Here is a 16284-nt window from a genome sequence, read left to right as displayed (position 1 = left end):
AAGGGCTGGAGGGACAGGACACAGGGAATGGCTCCCACTGCCAGAGGGCAGGGCTGGATGGGATGTTGGGTGGGAATTCCTGACTGGGAGGGTGGGGAGACCCTGGCACAGGGTGCCCAGAGCAGCTGTGGCTGCCCCTGGATCCCTGAAAATGTCCAAGGCCAGGTTGGATGGGATTTAGAGCACCTTTGGATGTGGAAGGTGTCCCTCTCCATGGCAGGGGTGGCACTGGATGGGCTTTAAGGTCCCTTCCCACCCAAACCATTTCGTGCTTCTGTTAAATGCTTTGTTCCAGATATCAGTCCTGTGCCTTTCAGAGCCTTGAACCTGCTCACTCTTTGTTTTTTCCATACTCTTCCTCACTCCTGCTGCTCTCTGACTTCTCCAATTTTTTCCTTGCTCCATGGCAGAGCAGTGTCGAGAGAAGAGAAGAAAGTAGTGGCTGTAGGAACCCTGATGAATTGGCTCAGGCCTTAATGGCTGCAGCAACTGAAATTCCTGCTCAACTGTTACTGCTGCTGTTGGGAGTTTTTAAAAACAAAAACCAACAAAGCTTGTACTGAAAAAAAAATAAGCTAAAGGTTGTTTGAAGGCCAGTGGGCTGGCCTGGATGCTCCTGGCTCCCCTGCGCTGCAGGGACAGGAGAACCTCACGTGGGAAGGGCTTTGGGAACCTGTGTGCCTTACAGGGAAGGGACTTGAATGTCAATGGGATGCAAGTATTTAAATCAGTTAAGTGCTTTGGCAGACCTGTCCCCTTTCCTTCGAGACTGGAATTTAGGTACTGAGCTGTCCCTTCCAGCGCCTGCTCCAGAATTAATGTGGCTTTGTTCCGTGCTGGCAGCAGAGGGGGGAGGAAGGAGTTGGGTTTCCTTGTCATGTGGGTCTTAACTCACCTGGAAGGCTCCAGCCAGGCCAGGTGCAGTTTGAGGCACCTCCTTGTTTATGCTTGTTCAAGGTGTTTGTGTTCCAGCTTCGCTGCTCAATGAAATGTTGTCCCTTTCAGATTTGTCCGAGCTGGGAGCAAGCCCTGGCTGTTTGTGAATTCCAGGCTGGTGGTGAGGGGAGAGGCAGGTTATTGTGCAGAGTAAATCTGTCACCTCAGTGCTTGCAGGTCTTGCTGAAGAGGAGCTAACTGAAAACAGTGCTTGGAGTATCCCAAATAGGAGAAATGAGGGAAAGAAAGAGCCTCTGGAAGCTCAAACTGTCGTTTGTTAGAGCAGGTGCCCAGCAGTACCATTCCAGGTTTAGGCACTTTGTTTTCCTTACAGGAATCCCTTAAAGCAAGAAGGGAGGGAGGTGGGGAATCTTTGGGATGCCAGGCTGGATTTCTCATACCCCAGAGCAGGGGTGAGCAGGCTGGCAGCAGTTGTGACTCAGCCCCATCTGATGCTGCTGTGCCCTGTTTGCCACCTCATCCAGCGTGCTGCAGGAACAGAGCCATGACTCTAGCAGGCTTTTCCTCTCCTCCTAATGAGCGCATTTGTTAGAGGTGTGACAGAATTTTTGACTGAGAGAAAGAAGGGTCATTTTTTAGGAGAAGATAAAATCTGAGGGCCTGGTAGTGTGTGTCGCTGGGGGATAGCGAAGCATTTTGCAGGAGGAAGAAAGTCCCAAATCCTTGCTCAGGTGTTCCAGGAGTGATTTGCTGTGTTATCTTCATTTCCAGCTGAATCTAGAAGTTGTTTCTAAACCTTTGGAGCTGTAAATTACTGAGGAGATAAAAATGTGTCAGTGAATCTCCATGGACCTTGCTGGAATGGCATCCTTGGGGTCACATTGGTCTTTGCTCAGGCTTTGGGGAGCTGTGGAGTGCAGGACTCTGCTGTCACACGGGATCTTACATTGTCCCCACTCACAGCTTGAACTTTATAAACCTGACTGAATGTTAAATAGCAGACAGATGACTCCCAAGAGGCAGCTTAAAGTGACACAGCAGTGATAAAGCCTTCATTTTACCAAGTTTTGTCAATAGATTTTGAAGGCAGGTGATGTTGTGTCTCCTCTTTTACAACTGCAAAGAATCCTGGAGAAGCAATGGGTTTGAACTGAGGAGCAAACTGGGAATGGAGCAAGGGGATGTCCAGGCTGATCTTGTGCTCAGGACTCTGGGCTCAAGTGTTGCTCTGATTTTATGTCAGCATTGCAGAACATTGGCTGTAGTGACCCTTGTGTGGCCCAGAGTGATTAACTTGTGCTCTCTCTTCAGCAGTCCATGAACTCGAGTACCACAGCACTGCCCACTGACCTGCCAAGCTACAACCTCATCAGTGAGAGCCTCTCCTTCGACTTCAAGGATACAGACATGAAGAGGCTGTCCATGGAAATCGAGAAGGAGAAGTACGTGGCACACATCCAATCCAGGCTGGGCTGGGATTTGTGCTGGACATGAGCCAGCTGTGGCCAGGAAGGTCAAGGACACCTGGGCTGTGGCAGCCCTGGGGTGGCAGCAGGAGCAGGGCAGTGCCAGTCCCCTGAGCTGGCACTGCTGGGGCACCTCCAGTGCTGGGGCAGCTCTGGGACCCTCCTGCCAGGAGAGACCTGGAGGGGCTGGAGCATGTCCAGGGCAGGGAACAGAGCTGGGAAGGGGCTGGAGCCCCAGGAGAGGCTGAGGGAGCTGGGAAGGGGCTCAGCCTGGAGCAAAGGAGGCTCAGGGGGAACCTTGTGGCTCTGCACAACTCCTGCCAGGAGGGGACAGCCGGGGGGGTCGGGCTGTGCTCCCAGGGAACAGGGACAGGAGGAGAGGGAACAGCCTCAGGCTGGGCCAGGGCAGGCTCAGGGTGGATATTGGGAAAATTTCTTCATGGAAAGAGCTGTCCAGCCCTGGACCAGGCTGCCCAGGGCAGTGCTGGAGTCCCCATCCCTGGAAGGATGTAAAGGCCATGTGGATGTGGCACTTGGGGACCTGGGACAGTTGTGGCCTTGGTAGTGGTGGGGAATGGTTGGTCTTGGTAACATCAGAGGGCTTTTCCAACCTGAACAGTTCTGGGCTTGTCCTGGCTGAGCCTTTCCCTGGTGGGGACCTGGTGTCACAGACCTGTCCCTCACAGGTGAGCTCAGGGTCCTGCTCCAGGCAGTTCCTCTCCGTGTGGGAATCCTGCCTCCTGCTCAGGCTGGAATTGTCCACGGGGGTGGAAAGAGTTAACAGCAGGCTGAGTGCTGGAGGCCTGAGCTTGAGGCTTTGCAGGTGTCCAGGGAATGTGATAGCTGGGGTGTGTTAAGGTCCTGCACTAGGGCTTTAACCCCTTTTCCTTGGCATTTGTGTCACGTTCCTGGATAAAAAGTGTTCGCCAGCAAGTTTGGATGTGATTATGAGCTTTGATCTTGTGTTTTCCTGAGGGTGTAAGTGTAGCCTTCGAAATTACCAATTGAGCAGAAATCAAAGCAGATCAGATTTTAATCTCAGTAGTAATGATGTGCTTTGTTCATCGATTGGGTCGTAGATCAAAGCCACAATGGCTCTGTCATCCCGCTCCGGCCAAAACTTCCTGAGGCTGCACTGACACCCCTGGATCCCAGAGGCTGCTTTGTTTTGCCTCTGCTCAGTGCCCTTTCCTGTGTATGAAATCACAGACCTAGAGACAGGAGATTAAGAACTTCTAAAAACTTTTCCCAAAGCCAGAAGGAAAAAGATAGAAGCTGAAAATAACAGGATAATTCCTGGTTCTGTACCCACGTTGCTATCTAGGTCATCCTGCTCTCCTGAGCAGGGAGAGCTGCCTCTGCCAAATGCTGAAAGCAATAGGATGCTTTTCCTGTTTTCTCTGGGGCTGTTCTCTTTCCTCGGGTGCTGGGATAAACCTCTTTACAAATTTTGGCACTGGAAAGGGTTCCTGTTACCCTGCTGGCCCTCTGACCTGGCTCAGGGAGTTAATCACAGGTACAAAACTCATGGGGTGATTTTTCCAGTTGGTTTATCATTGTGGAAGGCAGTTCAGGACGAGTCCTGGGAATGGCTGGCTTTGGGGGTTGTTTTTTTTCCTTTCTTGCTTTTTTTTTGTGAGACTTTCTGCCAGGGGTGCTCTGTGTCCACAAGATACCTGATATTTTGGGGACAGCACTTGCTCCCACACAGTTTATGAGCTAAATCCCTCTAAACACGACAAGTCACTACATCAGGGTCCTTCCTCATGGAAAGATTTGTGGATTTGGGTTGTGGAGCAGGTTTGGGAAGGGGTGCAGGGGTGTAGAGCTCTCCTGAGTAGCTGCTTAAACCACTGTGTGGTGTAAACCTCTGTCAGCTTTACTTGCAAATTGGGAGACTTAAAAATACCACCCAGCTTGGGTTTAATTTTGTATAATAATAATATAACTTACACTTTTATTGCTGGGTTGGCTGTCTGGGTACCCTTTAATAAGGAACAAATAATTGCTCTGAGTAGCTCACTGTGTGCTATAAACTGATATTATCAGTTCCACACGCTAAAAATAATGAAGAAAAGCTGTTTCTGTTTTAGTTCTGTTATAATTCTGTAATCAGGTGTCACATCAGCAGGTGCAGCTGGTCAGTGCTAACCCAGGGCTGTTCTGTGTGTGTGTTAGGGTGGAGTACATGGAGAGGAGCAAGCACCTGCAGGAGCAGCTCAACGAGCTGAAGACAGAAATCGAGGCACTGAAGCTCAAGGAGAGAGAGACAGCTCTGGATATTTTGCACAACGAGAACTCCAGCCGGGGCAACAGCAAGCACAACACTATTAAAAAGGTATCAGAGGGCCCCAGTTTGTATCCCCCCTGATGAAACCCTTCAAAAAGAACTCTAAATTCGTCCTGCTTTTGATAATAAAATTGTTGGATCTAGGCTTTCTTCCCCAGCTGCTTAGCTTTGATCGGAGAATTCCAGCTTCTGGTCCTGGTGTCCTGACCCAGCCTGGTCTTTCCAGTGCTGTGGGAAGGGATGTGAGGGTCTCCAGGGCTGATGGTCTTTCAGAACCTTAAAAGCTGTACAAGGATGTTGTTGGAAGGGCTCTCCATCCCCAGTGAACAGGAAAAGCCCTCCCTGCCTATTGCAGCCATTTCCTATGAGCACTGAGCTTGTCTGGTGAATAATGAGGGCAGAAAGACTTCTGGCTTAGGAGCTCTCAGTGGAAAAAGCCAAAAGCTCTTCGTCTCTTTTAATCTCTGTAGAGAAACCTGTAGTGCAGCTTCAGTCACTAACAGCAAAGCCTTTGCTGGCAGGGGGTGTGAGACCTCTGCTCCCTGGAGCCGCCTGCCTCCCGCAGTGGGGCTGACATGAGGAACTTCAGCCAAAAATTGAGGCTGCCTGGGTCTGCTGACCCAGGGGTCACCTGAAAGCTTGCAACAAAACCACTTCTTTATTCTTCTACCTCCCATCTTTTTCCTTTGCCTCAGTGCTGGGCTCCGTAACGAGGGGCTGGAGGCACATCCATGATGGATTTGGATGGTGGTGGTCAGCCCCACTCACCTGCAAAGGCTTTTTTCCCTGCAAAGGCTTTTCCTGGCTGGCTTTCTGCTGGCAGCTGTCCTTGGGAAGGATTCAGAAATCCATACGGCACGGGATGCAGGCTGTGGTAACAACTGCAGGCTTGAAAAACAAATCCTACTCTCTTTACTACTCCCAGCCAGAAGTTATGTCTGAAAGGATTTGGAAATATCAGTTCTTGCCGACTTTCATGGCTGGGAGTTTGTGATCACTGAATTGGGGCAGGAAAATGAATCTAGCCGGGCTCACTCGCCAGTTTCCCCATGCTGGCCTGGAGCTATTCAGGTTCCTGTCACACTAGAGCAGAGAAAATAAAAATCTTCACAACCCCTTTTGTCATTGTAGAATCTGGAGGCGTTTCTGCTCCCAGTAGGTTTTGGAAGGATTTGTCTCTGTGTTCCAAGTCTTTGGTTTAAACAGAAACTGCTAAATTTTCACTTCTGACAGAGAGGAGTTCATAGAGAGCTGATGGTCCCATTTGTCTCCCTTAAAGAGGGTGGCTGGGCCATCATTACCATGTCTATCAGGGCTTGTCACAGTGCCGTCACTTTGCTGCCTTTGAAGATGGAGTCTTGTCCTGTCCCCTCCCTTCCGGAGGGAGTGGGGACTGCCTGGCTGCTGCATCTCAGCATGGAGCAAAGGTTCCCAAATAATAGACTATTAGTGGAGACATCAGAGGGAAATTACAGCCTGCTCTGCTCAGGAAGGTCAGCAGGGCTTTTGCCTTTGCAGTGGTGAAGGCAAGGAAACATAGGGCACTGGGAATGGGATATCAGTCCAACAATACTTCAATGGCACCAACCCTCTGCCTCACCTGGAAGCTGCTGGTTGCTCCAGGCAAGCCCTAAGATCCCACAGATCACCTGCCCTTGTATCACACACGGGGATTATTATTATTTGTTGTTCATTTTATTTTGCTGGTTTAGCCTCAAGCCCAGGGCAGAAGACCTATCTGCATTTGAGAATTCCAAGTAGGTTATTCCAAGGTACTCTGCGTGGGGGTGCTGGGATCTGGCTGTGGCACTAACCCATGCATGAGCTTGCCTGCGCTCCAGTGGGACCGGCTGCCCGCGGTCACCCGTCCAGCCCGGCTCTCCCTCCTTCAGGAGCACTCCCAGCCTCTCTGCATTTGTTCCTACACCTGATCCTCCGTGCTGGGAAGCTTCTTTCCTGGCAGAAGTTGTGTTGGCAAGCTCAGAGGGGGAGCTCAGGTAGAGGCACTTAAATAATTCAGCATGCCTGTATTTGCACCGCTGGTTGGGAATCTATTGGAGGTGCAGGGCAGCCTTTGAAGATTCCGTTAATGAAGTAAACCAGCACCTTCCCCCCTTGTTTGTTGCAGAAAGAAATTCAGGATGTAAAAAAACCCCAAACAAACAGCCAAACCCAATAATCTCTGCTGCCAACACTGTCAAAATGGGCTAAAAATGCACAGCTCCATCTCGGAGCTGAGCAGCACGAGGATGCTCTGCCTGTTGGAGAAGCATCCCAGGAAGGTAAAGCAGAGGATTGAGGACAGCTGGTGTCTGCAGGTGGCTCTTGTGCCAGGGGAAGGTCACCAGCACACCTGGGGACAGAAGTTGTCCTCCCTGCACTGCCTCTGCCTGTTCCTCATGCCCTCCTTCCCAGGGGGTCCTGCTCCCTTAATGCCACATCTCTTATTCCTGAAGCCTGCTTTCCTCCAAGGATTTGCCCTCAATCTGCAGACTGTATGTGCTGAGCATCCACTCCCTCCTTCAGGAGGATGAGTTTGGAGAGGCTTTCCTGCTCTGCCCTGGGGCAAAGTTCTTGCACAGCCACAGGGTTTTGGGAGCTTGGAGTCAGTGGCACTCAGGGAAGTACTGAGATACCACACTCATGGGTGGCAGAGCAGATGGGAAATGCTTTTGGAAAAGATAGAGCAATTGCCCAGCACCTCTGGAGCTCGGGAGCAGAGGCAGGAGGTGGTTTTACCCAGGAGAACTCAACACGAGGCTGTGCTGTTCTTCACTGCACAGCCATTCCAGGGGCTGTAAATCCCTGGAGTTGGGGTTTGTGCCAGCTCTGTGGAGCTGCAGGTGTTCCCCAAAACAGGCTGCTCTCATTGTTAAACAGTTCCATGGGGAAGAGGCTAAAATGGGCGACCCTGCAGGTCTGGGTCACCTTGGGGGAGGTGCTGGATATCTCCAGACAGACTGGCTCTGGATGAAACACATTATCCCATCCCACCTGGCTTGAAGAGCTCCGTGGCAGGTAAATTTGGGGTGAAATCCACTTGTGGCCACAGCACAAGAAGGTGAAATGAAGCCCTGGCAGTTTGTGGGAAGACTCTTCCAGCAGCTGGGAGAGCTGCAGTGCCCAGGAGGAGCCCCCATAATTAAAGCATCTGCACAGTGAGCGCTGCAGTGTGACCTCTGGGGTTTGGTGCCTGCCTTTGAAGGCGCCTGCTAAGTTTTTCATGTTTAATTACGTGGTTAACATGCTAATCCCTTTTTATGAGCTCTGTGGGCACAGCACAGACACCTCATCTGGAAGCTGCTCTCCCTTCTCCGTAGCTCCTTGCCGTGGGCTGGTGCTGTGGCTCCAGCTGGCTCCGATTCAGGAGGGTTTGTCACTTAGTCTGTGGTAAAGGGTGAAAAACCCACTTCTTCCTCATCTCCTCCGCTGCAGGAAAGCTCCCAGGACAGGCTGCTAAAACACAATCAGGTCTTTGATTCCAGTTGCTTTCTTCTTGCACAGTCATGCTTATTTACTGGGATTTAAGCCCTTTGAAGTATCCAGGCAAGGAGCAAATCTCCATGCCTGTTCCCAGACAAGCAGCTTTGTCGTTGAGCCTCTGGTCCTTCCACAGGCAGCCTTAGCCTCTCCTGCCAGGCTCTCACGTGGCTGAGAGCAGCTTCTCCAGGGCTTGAGCTCAATCCCAGGGGATCACTTTTGGGGCCCAAGGGGATCCTGCTGGCTCCGTCCCTGGCTCTGATCCTGGACATAGTGCAGTGTTGCCCTTGGCTTGGATAATGATCATTGTGGAGACACTTTGAGATCCGAGCTGGGGGTGTTCAGGCTGGAGAAGACTCCAGGGAGACCTTGGAGCCCCTCCCAATGCCTAAAGGAGAGTTGGAGAGGGACTTGGGACAAGAGATGGAGGGACAGGACACAGGGAATGTCTTCCCACTGCCAGAGGGCAGGGATGGATGGGATATTGGGAAGGAATTCCTCCCTGGGAGGGTGGGCAGGCCCTGGCACAGGATGCCCAGAGCAGCTGTGGCTGTCCCTGGATCTCTGGATGTGTCCAGGGCCAGGTTGGACACTCAGGCTTGGAGCACCCTGGGCTAATGGAAGGTGTCCCTGACTAGCAGGGGGGTGGGACTGGATGAGTTTTAAGGTCACCTTTGGATTTAGCCAATGAACAGTTCCCAGCCGGAAGCACAGAAGGGGGAGTGGGGCAGAGCCAGAGGGACTTCTGCAGCCTTGCCTTCCCTCTTGCCACCTTCGGGATAGGCTGTGGTCTGTCCTTGTGAGGACACTGGTGGCTGATGATGGCAGTGCTGCCTGTGTGTCTCATCATGCAGACAGGATGTGCCACCCCCAAATGTCACGAGGCTCCTTCATCATCTGGACAGGTGGAAGGATTTTGGGAGGCTGGCACTGGGGCAGATGCTTTCTCCATTTTCCACCTGCAGTGGTAGCAGTGTGGTAGGGATCCCTGAAACGTGTCCCTTGGGTACTTCACAATTCCTGTGGGGTCCCTTTCACCTCCTGGGCACTCTTTTCCTCATCTCTCCCCTTCTGGAACTGCAGATTTCCTGGAACAGGTCTGTTCTGCCCTAGTAGTTTGTTGGGAGAAGGAGGATGTGCCCCTTGCAGAGAGAAGGGACCAGCACAAGGAATGCTCTGGGCAGGACAAAAGGAGGGAGCCTGGCTGGGACAGAGCAGGCTGAGCTGCCATCCTTCCCTGTGGATGTTGGGACAGGGATGAGGTGCTCCTCACTCTCCTGCAGGGCTGTATAACCCAATCCCAGCTGGAAAGGGAAGGCAGAACAGGCAGACCACCAGCAAGGGACTTCCCAGGAGCAGCAGCACCGGCGTTTCCCATTTCCTTGAGAGCTGTGAAGTTGGAAAAGATTAGTGAGGCTGCCAGCTTGTCACTCAGCCTGGCACCTGGCTGGGGTGCAGGTGGGAGCCAGGAGATACCCAGTGGGCAGAGCAGCTCTGGGAACACATTTTCCTAGTGCAGGAGACAGAGGCTCATCCCACGTGGATCTTGCCCACACACCCCCACGTGTGACAGACCACATCCCTTCCAGGTTTGTTTTCTTCCCGGTTCTCCTCGGAGCTGGGAAGTGAAACTCCCAGGCAGTTAAACTGGGACACGGCAGCCTCTTTTCCTTGTTTACAAGGAGCAAGAGGAAAGTAGGAAACGTCAGGCCTATCAGCTATTTCTGTGGCAGCCTTTGAAAAGCGTTTCCTTCACATGGAGCGTCATCTTCTCCTTTCAAATGGGCTCATCAAAGCGTCGGGGGCTGGGGGACAGTTGTGCTCGGGAGAGAATAAACGGCAGCGTGGGAGGGAGAGAGGAGCAGGGAGGGAAATGGGAAGAATCACAGGAAAATAGGCTTTGGGTTCAAAAGTAACACAGTGGGAACTGAGAGGTCCACCTGGCTTGGTGGGACTGGGGAGTGGGCAGGGATGGAGAAAAGCACCAGGGTAGTGAGTGAGAAATAAAGAGGATTTAGTGTGTGGAGCACTGGGTAGTGATTAGCAAGGACTGTAGATCTTCCCAGCAGCAGGAGAGCATCTTGGCAGGCATCACACAGGGTATGGGTGGCACAGGTCCCCCATTCCTCCATGTTGGCCATACTGCAGGCTAAACAAGGAAACAGCAAGAAAATGAGACATCTTTAACCTTTCCCTGCTGGGGGAAACCAAGGGGCAGGTTGGTGTGAGTTGCAGCCCCTCCCTGTTGCATGGGGATGGCCCCACTCTGGGAGCTCACAGGAGCCTTGGGGGGTTCCCCTGGATTGGGTTTGCCCAGCCTCAGCACGGCTGTGCCTGCAGTTATTGGGTTACCTGCTCCAAACCGCCTGTGCCTGCCAGGCACTCATTGGGTTGCTTTGGTTTGTTTGTGTTTCCTAAATGAAATCAGTCCGGCTGCCCTGGGTAGCAGCAGGCTCAGAGGAGCCCCAGTGCAGGAATGCAGGGAGCAGGACTCTTCCCTCTCTTCCCTTCCTGAGATCTTGATTCATTTTGAGCTCAGGCCGCTTAATTGCGCTGCCTCTCTCTCCCTCTAAATTTTCCTTGATGGCTCTGGTAGAGCATCGGGAGCCCACCCTCCCTCCTGCAGGAAGGAGATTATCATAATACTGCTTGTAAATCAATTTTTTTCTCCTTTTCTCCGCACTGACGAGGATGTAACTCCCTCTTAATCACCCTGCACAGCGTTACGCTACGGGGAGGGATATTTATTTCTCCTCGCCTGGCCAGAAGGGGATGCGGAGACTGCGGAGAGATTTTGGAGGTGTTGGAGGCTTTCCCCCCAACAGATGATGGAGAGGCCAGCACAGGGTGGTGCTCTCCCCTTTGCTTTCACATCCCAGTGCAGAAAAGAAAGGAAAAGCAGTTGAGGGAGTGGGATTTCCCTGCAGAGACCTCCCTGTGCCCACCGGCTCCCGCTGCCTCCAAGGCACCCCTGGGATGAGTCAGGATGGCCCCGGAGCTCCCCCCAGCTCTTTCCACCTTCCCCCAGTGCATCCCTCAGGACTGGTCTGTGTGGTGCTCCCAGTGGGAGCAAGGGTAGCCCTCCCTGTGCTCCACAGTGAGGCAAACGACAACAAAAGAAGAAAAAAGGGCGGAGGAGAGTTTTCCCCCCATGGCATGGGCAGTGGAGAGTCAGGGTGCAGTGAAGAGCAGCCCTGATTTCCTCTCGGGTGGTTCTGGAGCCTGGCTGCAGTGGGGTGTGAGGAGGCAGCTGCCTGGAGCTGCCGGGCAGTCCTGATCCTGGTCCTGGTCCTCTTTGGAAGGGACCTTAAAACCTGTCCTGTCCCATCCCTGCCATGGCAGGGACACCTCCCACTGTCCCAGGCTGCTCCAAGCCCCAATGTCCAGCCTGGCCTTGGGCACTGCCAGGGATCCAGGGGCAGCCACAGCTGCTCTGGGCACCCTGTGCCAGGGCCTGCCCACCCTCCCAGGGAGGAATCCCTGTGGTGTTGGCAAAATCTGGCCAGTGCTGGGAGCCAGTGACCCACAGGGCACAGCCCTCTTGGGAAGTCTATGCTCACTCCTCTCCATGGGATCCCATCTCCTCGAGACCCACCTTTGCACTGACTCCCTGTATGGCTGCTCTTCTCATGCCTCAGATTCCCTGGATAGGTTAAAAAGGTACCACTGAGCCTCTCTAGGAGCCTTTGGATGTTGTGGATGAAAGCATCCGGCAAAGGAGCAGGGCTGCATCTCCCTTCTCCCTGTGCCTGTGCCGGATGCTCTGGAGCTCTGCTGGAGCTCTGCCTCTGCCTGCTTCCCAACCCTCCAGCCTGAGGCAGGCACAGCTTTGGGCTCAGGCTGCCCTCGGGGTACCCCAGGACCCCCAAAGCACGTGGGGGGTTAATGGAGAGCTGTGTGTAGCTACAGGCAGAGAGCCAGGCTTGAAGGATGCCTTGCTAAGCCTGAGGGAAACATCTTCCCTGTGCTCCATCAGAGGCTGCAGCTTTGCCAGGGTGATCCTGCAGGGAACTCCCCTGTGCTGGGAAGGAGCGAGCTCCGGTGGGCTGGCAGGGGTGGCAGGCTCTGGGTACCCAGCCAGGCTGCAGAAGGGATGGATTTGGAGGCACACCCTTGGGAAGGAGATGGATGGCAGGTAGATAATGGAATCATGGAATTGTTTGCATTGGGAGGGTCCTTCAAGCTCATCTCATTGCACGCCCTGCCATGGGCAGGAACACCTTCCACTGTCCCAGGCTGCTCCAAGCCCCAATGTCCAGCCTGGCCTTGGGCACTGCCAGGGATCCAGGGGCAGCCACAGCTGCTCTGGGCACCCTGTGCCAGGGCCTGCCCACCCTCCCAGGGAACAATTCCTTCCCAATATCCCATCTATCCCTGCCCTCTGGCAGTGGGAAGCCATTCCCTCTTACTCTGTTGCTTCATGCCTTGTCCCAAGTCCTTCTCCAGGTGTTTTGGACCTCTTTAGGCACTGGAACACTTCCAGGAATGGACTTCTGTCAGATGGCCCCAGCAGTGGGTCTGCCAGCAGCCTGGGGCTCTCTGCTCCTTTTTTTTTTCCTTCTCCAGCCTTAGAGAGGAAAAACACTGCCTGTATCACACAGAATCCCTGTCCACCCTCACCCACCTTCCAGCCAGCTCTGGAGGGGATGCTGGAGCAGCCAGGGGGATGCTGAGGAGGAGGAGAGCCAGCCCTGGCCCGGAAGCTGCTGCCAAGAAAGATTATTAAGCCCCTGTAGAAATTTCCTCTGCAATACAGATTTTTTTCTGACTGGCATTAGAGCTGAGAGGGAATTATTGAGGAAAAGCCATGGGGGAGAAGCAGGGAGGGGGGCAAAGCACCTGACTGCTCCATTGAGGGGCTTAACTCACTGTATGGTGATCCCAGGGTTCCTGTTTCAGCAAAACCGGCATTCCCGGGAAGGCACCGTGCTTAATCCAGCTGAAACAGAGCCCTGGCAATTAGCCCATGCTTTGGCAAACTCCTGGTGATCCAGCAGCTGCTGGAAGGTGGCACTTCCCAGCCAGCAGCTGCTGCACTCCATTGGGTGGTTGGCTGTAAATCCTGGGATTCCTTCCCTGCCACTGAGGATTTCTTTTATCTTCTTTGGCCCCTTAGCAAGTGGGCTCAGGCTGCTCCATGGGGTTTTGTTTGTGGGATGGCTGTGGAAGGGTTTCCAAGGGTTTCTGCGTCCCGCAGAGCCTGCAAGGACAGTCCTGGCAGTGAGGGCTCTGCAGCTCTGTCCTGTGGCAGGCTGGTGTGGGGTGGGATGAGATGAGATCCCAGGGTGGCTGCGTGGATCACACATGGTGGGATGGGGTTGGATGTGAGCATGGAGAGGATGGGCCCCCTTTGGTGACAGAGGGGACACGTGTCCGGTGGCTGTCGGAGTTGTGGGTTCTCCCTCAGCTCACTGAGGTGTTTCTCCTCCAGCTTCCCAAGATCCCTGTATGTCCTCCTTGTCAGGGGCCCCAGGACTGGCTCCTTGGATCCAGTCTCCCATGTATTCCATTTCTGGAAGCCTCAGCCATGCCAGTGACCCTGATGGAGTCTCTGCCCCCGCTTTCCCTCGGGCTGTGCTTGCTGTGGTGGGGCCTGCACGACCCCCGGCTTCTGCAACCCCCGGGCTTCGACATTCCCTGGTCTTTTCAGAGGGATACAGGCAGCAGCTCCCTCCTGGGAGCCCTGTGGGAGGTTGGGGTGCCCCCTGATCCCACTCTGCTCTCTTCCAGCTCACCCTACAGAGCACCAAGTCCCGTGTGGCCTTCTTCGAGGAGCTCTAGGAAACAACTGCTCGGCACCGCTGCTGCTGCCCAGCGGCTCCGCCCAGCCGGAGCCCGCCCCGGCCCGGCGCTCCCAAGGGATCACCCCGGAGCCGCCGGCTGCTCCGGCCTCTGCACACCCACGGACTCGGGGCCGGCTGCCCACGGACTGTGTGATGTTCTCTAGCTTAGCAGCCGTTCATACTTCTCCTGACACTTTGTTTTCCTGGGTTTTCCAGCATTTTTTTCCTTATTTTTCTAGCATTGCTTCCAGGCTCGGCCCTCCAGGCTTTTCCCTGGAGCCGGGGTCGGGGCTGCGGCCGTGCCTTCCCACCGTGGCAGCCAGCAGAGGAGTGTGCCCGAGGGTCTCCCTGGGAGGGGTTGTCACCCCTCTGGGTTGCCTTCTCCTGGGCTCTGGAGCTCGGTGTCCCAGCCTGGAGCCCCTGGTGCCGGTCTGGAACTCCGCGGGCCGGCTCTGGAGCCCCTGCTCGCTCCCGGAGCCCCGCGCAGTGCCGGGAGCTCCATTAGGATCCCGAGCATGTTCCAGTGGAGTGCTGTAAATCAGGAACGTCGCGCTGGCTCTCCCAGCGCCCGCTGGGGTGGGAGAGGAGCAGGGAGCGGGAGGACGGGGACCTGGGGCTGGGGGGTGCTGGGCTGCGCCCCTGGGGAGAGGAGGTGGGCGGAAGGGCTCCTCCTCCTCGTCCCTGCTGGGAACAGGGAGCGGGGAACAGCTAGTGCCAACCAAATGAAACCTTCCTGTTCCTGCAAACTGTGACAAACCTGGGCAGCTTCGGGCTGGAGGGATCCAGGGGCTCCGGGCTGGGCTCTCCCTGGGTCCCGGGGCATCCCAGCCCCTCGGAGCCTCCCGGGAATGCCGCTGTCCCGGGCTGGGCCCGGGGCTGCCTGCTCCTGCCTGTCCCATCGCGGGTGCCTTTGCTCTGACTCCCCCGCGGGGGGAACAGGGATGCCTTGATCTTCCCTTCCTGTCTCCGTCCCAGATCCTGTACCCCTCCCGGGTGGAATCCTCTTCCAGCTGCGTTTACCCCCCAGCCGAGCCGGTGCTGCCCCGGGGTTCCCTCACAGCCCCTCAGGACCCCCAATTCCTCCTTCCCACATCCTCACCTGACCCACAGCCCCACCGGAGGCTCAGCCGGGGCTAAGCATGGAGTAAACCCCATCCCATCGCTGTTTATTTAAACCCTGGGATCGATTCTCCGCACGTGGCTGCAGCTCGGATGGCTGTGGCCTGGCACAGCCGCTTTGCCATTTCCTGGGCTGTTGTACTCCGAAGGAATAACTGTTTTCTCCTGTTTTAATAAAAATTCACAGCACTAGGAGGGGAGCTGAGGCTTCTGTGCTTTTTTTTTCTTGGGGAAAAGCTGCTCGGAGCGCGGCTGCCGCAGTTGGCGGTGCCGGGATTAATGGGAGGCGCAGCTGCAGTGCTGGGTCCCGCCGGGGCTCCCGCGGGACCGGGAGGGCTCCAGGGTCCCGCTCTCCCCGCTCCCTCGGGGCTCTGCATCCCTCCTGGAGGGAAGAGGGGTTTAGGCGCCCAGAGGGGCTGAGCCCGGTGTTTGCCATCCCCGATGCTTCCTAATCCCGTCCTGCCTGGAATATAAAGGATGTGCTGCATTGACCTCAATTTTCTAATTAATCACGAATGAAACCGGCCCAGCCCAGCGAGCCCCGACTCCCGGGGCTGTTCCCGGCCCCACCGGGATCGGCGATGGATGCGCTTTTCATCCGCCCTCCGGCAGCAAAACCCCGGGAGATTCACGGAGCTTCTCACCAGAGCTCGTCCCCGCGGGTGGGCTGGGGGATTTTTTCCGGTTTTTGTTGTTTTAAACTGGGCTGAGGGGGTGGGGTTTCTTTTTTTTTTTGGCAGAGGGGTGCCGGTAGGATACCCATGGGAATTTTGGGGAGGCTGAAGGCAGCCGGTGAGGGATGTGGAGGGTGACCTGGTTTCCCACAGGTGGCAGCCAGTGACAGGAATTCAACTGGTGTGGCACCTGCACCACCTGCATCCTGAAATTAATCCAGAGGAGTTTTACCCAGCACAGGGCAGGGCAGCAGGGCAGGGGATAAACTGGGAATGCAGGGCATGGGTTGGGATGGGATGGATGTGCTGAGGATGCACCGGGTGAAGCCAGGGATGGATCCAGCATGGATCTCTCTGGCACAGGGGTCCCTGTTGCTCCCAAGGGCTCTGCACAAAGCCCTGCACACTCCCAGCCTTGCACTCTCAGAGTTTTGCACACCCCCAGTGTTGCCTCTCCCACTCCCAGCCCTGTGCCATCCCCCTGCCCGCCCTCCCTGGCACATCCCAGACCGTTTCTCTCTTGTCAAAGGAAGTTTCACCCTGATTTTTTCCCTTTTTAGCAAACTGAACTCACT

The 16284-nt window shown here is 54.9% G+C and overlaps 1 protein-coding gene across 4 annotated transcripts in view; it reads left to right on the top strand.

Annotated features, from left to right (window-relative positions):
* Nucleotides 1-15235, top strand: part of NF2 (NF2, moesin-ezrin-radixin like (MERLIN) tumor suppressor) — a 46930-nt gene extending 31695 nt beyond the window's left edge. Inside the window, exons 14-17 of one of the 4 annotated variants that reach the window (XM_018916399.3) lie at nucleotides 2212-2339; nucleotides 4542-4701; nucleotides 6366-6410; nucleotides 13864-15235. In XM_018916399.3, coding sequence (XP_018771944.2) covers nucleotides 2212-2339; nucleotides 4542-4701; nucleotides 6366-6401 — 324 coding nt within the window. In that variant the 3' untranslated portion in view covers nucleotides 6402-6410; nucleotides 13864-15235. Of the gene's footprint in view, nucleotides 1-2208; nucleotides 2340-4541; nucleotides 4702-6365; nucleotides 6411-13863 lie in introns of all 4 variants that reach the window. The other 3 variants (XM_050980469.1, XM_050980467.1, XM_018916395.3) reach the window with 3 other exon arrangements.
* Nucleotides 15236-16284: the final 1049 nt, after the last annotated feature.

This window comes from Serinus canaria, chromosome 15 (genome assembly GCF_022539315.1).
Source record: "Serinus canaria isolate serCan28SL12 chromosome 15, serCan2020, whole genome shotgun sequence".
In the NCBI taxonomy this organism is placed as follows: domain Eukaryota; kingdom Metazoa; phylum Chordata; class Aves; order Passeriformes; family Fringillidae; genus Serinus; species Serinus canaria.
The sequence above is the reverse complement of the archived record's forward strand: the minus strand, read 5'-3'. Positions and strand labels throughout refer to the sequence as shown.